Below are 3,919 nucleotides of genomic sequence, written 5' to 3'. Positions count from 1 at the left end.
GAAAGAAAGAAAGAAAGAAAGAAAGAAAGAAAGAAAGAAAGAAAGAAAGAAAGAAAATTATTGCTTAACTGAAACTATAATTGCGATCTTGAACTAATGAAGATAACAATGTACTCAATATGACTGATTTTAAAGATAGAAGGTCAACAGCAATTTTGGAATGAGAACTAGGAGAGGCTGAACAAGACAAAAAAGAAAAAAGATTAAAAGATATTTGGAATTAAATGAGAGGAAATATTATATAGGGGAAGTTTCAGCAAATTTAATATTTGAGTGCAGAGTGTACTGGTTATTTGGAGGCTGTACTATATATGATAAGTTTGTGTATGAGGTCTTTCCATATCTATCCTTCACAAACCAGCCTTATCCCTGCTGGTTATCTAAGTCAGAGCTTCTCATTCTTGGCGCCATTGACATATTGGGCCAGATAACTTGTCAGAGTTGGAGTTTGAGGGCTGTAATGTGCAATGTTGTTTATTTAGCAGAATGTCAGTAACAGTTTCCAGTTGTGACCACCAAAAATGTCTCCAGGCATTGTCAAATGTCTCCTAGGAGGTGAAATTGCCTCCAATCCTTATTCAAATAGTGTCCTCCATGAATCAGGATAGACACTGATTACTACACTACTTTGCCAAAAGTTCCCCACTTCTTCATGTGTATTAGTTTCTAATGATAGGTAATATTTACAATTAAACAATTATTCTCCATGCCACTGTTTTATAATGTGTTTTTCTCCCTCTTTATTACTGGCATCAATCGTTTTAGTAAGTATCTTTCTGTACTAGCAATAAAGTGGTGTTCGAAGGTGTCAAGTACACTGATATTTGAACATATCTATTCAGGGGTCTGTTTTCCAAGAATCCCAGTTATATGAGGGATAAGTGAAAAAATTAATAGAAATCAGCTGGTTCAGTTAGGGAGAAATCACATTAATGTAACATAAAAACTAGAAATATAACTCTTCATTTTTATTATGTACACGTATAGTCTGAATTTTACAAGTATTCTTTTTAAATGTTCTGTTACAAAGCGTTAGAGAAGGCTGCTGTTTTATTCATTTCCAAATGTTGATACTTCAACTCAAAGTTCATGAATCATAATTCCATCCATGCTTTTAGGTTTCTAGAGGAGAAGCCATATAGCATAGTGATGGAAGAAGGTCATCACAGGGAAAAATTCCCAAAGGGAAGAGCAAACTTCATGACCTTCATTATATCCTGTGTATCTGAGGGATACTGGATCTGGCACAAATTACATCCTCAATTAATAAATAGAGTCTCTGTAGATAGATAGTAACTCTGGGATTATTTTTATCATTTATTCATAATATTCATTTCTTCTGCTGACATGAATCTATTTCCCTCAAAGCTTAATATCACATCATCAAACAAAATAAAAGGCACACAAAGCTCTCTTATTCTTCAATGCAAAGAATTCCTAGTTTTGAATTGAAAACTTAAATTTAAGTAAATGAAAATGTGCTATGAACTCAGTCTTATCTACATTTTACATTGAAGCTGGTCTGTAGTTAAGTGCTTAGTGTTGGGGAGTGGGATGTCAATCTGTCAATCCCTAATAAATAATTCACTAGAGAAGCACAGAAATAAACACATCTAAATCTCTTCTATGTGAATTAAAGGAAGGAGTTAAGGGGAAATAAATGAATTATAATGCTAACAAAATGACTCTCTATTAGTTTAACATGAGAGGTATAATTAGCAGATTCAGAAAACACACAAAGATTAGGGTTAGGGTTAGGGTTAGGGTTAGGGTTAAGGGTTAGGAGTTAGGGGTTAGGGTTAGGGTTAGGAAAAAAAAGAAAAAAGAAAAAGAGAAAAAAAAAGAAAACACACAAAGAGGCAAAGGAGATAACAGTTTTGTTTTATAGTTTTGTTTCCATCAGTCCCCATTCCAGATCTTTCTGCCATGTCTACTTTCATTTTGAAAGGTGTAAGTAGAGACTAGCTATCAAATCTGCTCTTTAACTGGCAGCTCCTACTGGAATAAGAGAAGTCTCATGTAGCAACAAGACTACGCTCACTGAACTCATAAAATTTATCTCCAGGATGTGTTACAATCTTGAGTTTTGTCACCAATACTGTCGGCTGACTACCAGCTGAGTATGAGTTGAAGAAGCATGTATAAATGAATCCTTGGTTTCCTTCATTAACTCTGGGGAGAAGAGATAAAGGACAAAATAGACAACCTATTTTCCAGACCCAGAAGACAGTTTGCCAATCATGCACTGGGCCATGATTGAAACCTAACAGTATTTCATGATGGGTAAAGTCTTTTTACAAGCAAAATGAGAAATAGTGATTGACTGTTTAAAAAATAATTGGAATAATAATAATAATGACTGGGAAAAACAATGAAAAGATATTGAATGATGAAGTGTGGAGATTAATGTCTCTATTGACTGACATGTATGGCATTCCCTTTTGAAAAAGCAGTGTAATAAACTGTAAAGTTATATGCAATTCAATGTAATATAAACAAGATTATGATGATAACAAAAAATAAATAAAAAGAAAAAAAGAAAAAGGGAAAAAAAAAAAAAAAGCCTAACAGTATTTACTTTGCTGACTTGAGAATGATCACGTTTATATGCTGGGCCACATCCTCATACTCATAGTGAATGTATCTTCCAGTCTTACTTGTTTCCCTAAACACACAGAGCCAGAGCCTGTCCAGGGTAGACACTCAATGAAGAATTCATGAAAACATGTGTTATAGTAGATCGTTATTACGTCTCAAATTCCAGTGTGATCTGCCAGATTATTCAAGGTAGGTCTGAGCAGATTCATTTCCATTTATTGCTTTTGTTTCTTTGCCATAAAGAGGCAGAGAGAAAAATCATAATGAGAGCTTAAGAACACACATGAAAGGAGGAAGTGAGAGCAGTGTTACCACCCCTGCACATGCTTCCCATTTTAGAACAACAATCCTCAGACTATAAAAAAATATAATTTCCCTTTCACTTTTCTTTACATAAAATATATCTGCTGACTAACTTCCTCATGGCAGTCTTTACTTCTTTGTTTCGCAATGTGTAGATGATCGGATTAAGTAAAGGGAATATCACAGTATGGAACACAGACACCACTTTATCTAAGGAGAAGGAGTCAAAGGGGCGAGCATAAATGTAGATGGATGGGCCAAACATTAGCACCACAATGGTGATGTGGGAATAGCAGGTGGACACAGCCCTGCTGGTACTCTCACCGGAGCCTGAGTGTTTCTTGAGCATGACCAGAAGGAAGGCATATGACATCAGCAGAGCAATGAAACACACCACGGAGATCAGACCGCTGCTGAAGATCATGACTAACTCCTCTGGAAAGGTGTTGGCACAGGCAATCCGGACCACCTGCGTGATGTCACAGAAGTAGTTGTCTAACTCATTGGGCCCACAGAAAGGAAGCCGAATAATGAGAGCCACTTGTATTATAGAATGGATGAAGCCCCCCATCCAAGAGACAGCTACCAGGATACAGCAGAGACGTCGGTTCATGATTGTGGCATAGTGGAGGGGGCGGCAGATAGCAGCATAGCGGTCAAAGGCCATCACCGTGAGTAGGAACATCTCCGAGGCCCCCACAAAGTGCAAGAAGAAGAGCTGTGCAATGCACCCACCAAAGGAGATTATCTTCCTCTCCACAAAGAAGTCCACAAGCATTTTAGGGGCTGTGATGGAGGAGTACCAAATATCAAGAAAGGCCAGATTAGCCAACAGGAAATACATGGGAGACGTCAGATGGGGGTCAAGCCTGATGGTGCAAATGATAAGAATATTCCCTGGAAGGATGAACAAATAGAAAGATAGAAATACAACGAATAGAACCAGTTGCACCTCCCGAGTCTGGGATAGGCCAGTGAGAACAAATTCTGTCACCCTGGCATAATTTTCAGGTTCCAT

At 37.2% G+C, this 3,919-nt stretch overlaps 1 protein-coding gene across 1 annotated transcript; it reads right to left on the bottom strand.

Moving 5' to 3' along the window:
- Positions 1-2,977: 2,977 nt before the first annotated feature.
- LOC102472831 (olfactory receptor 4M1) lies at positions 2,978-3,919 on the bottom strand. Its single transcript, XM_006149417.1, has one exon. It carries the CDS (start codon positions 3,917-3,919, stop codon positions 2,978-2,980), a length of 942 nt encoding a protein of 313 aa, XP_006149479.1.

This window comes from Tupaia chinensis, unplaced genomic scaffold, assembly GCF_000334495.1.
Source record: "Tupaia chinensis unplaced genomic scaffold, TupChi_1.0 Scaffold000260_1, whole genome shotgun sequence".
In the NCBI taxonomy this organism is placed as follows: Eukaryota; Metazoa; Chordata; class Mammalia; order Scandentia; family Tupaiidae; genus Tupaia; species Tupaia belangeri.
The sequence above is the reverse complement of the archived record's forward strand: the minus strand, read 5'-3'. Positions and strand labels throughout refer to the sequence as shown.

What these genes read in the sequence shown, in the direction of transcription:
- LOC102472831 (XM_006149417.1), bottom strand. Translation starts at nt 3,919, where the DNA reads ATGGAACCTGAAAATTATGCCAGGGTGACAGAATTTGTTCTCACTGGC.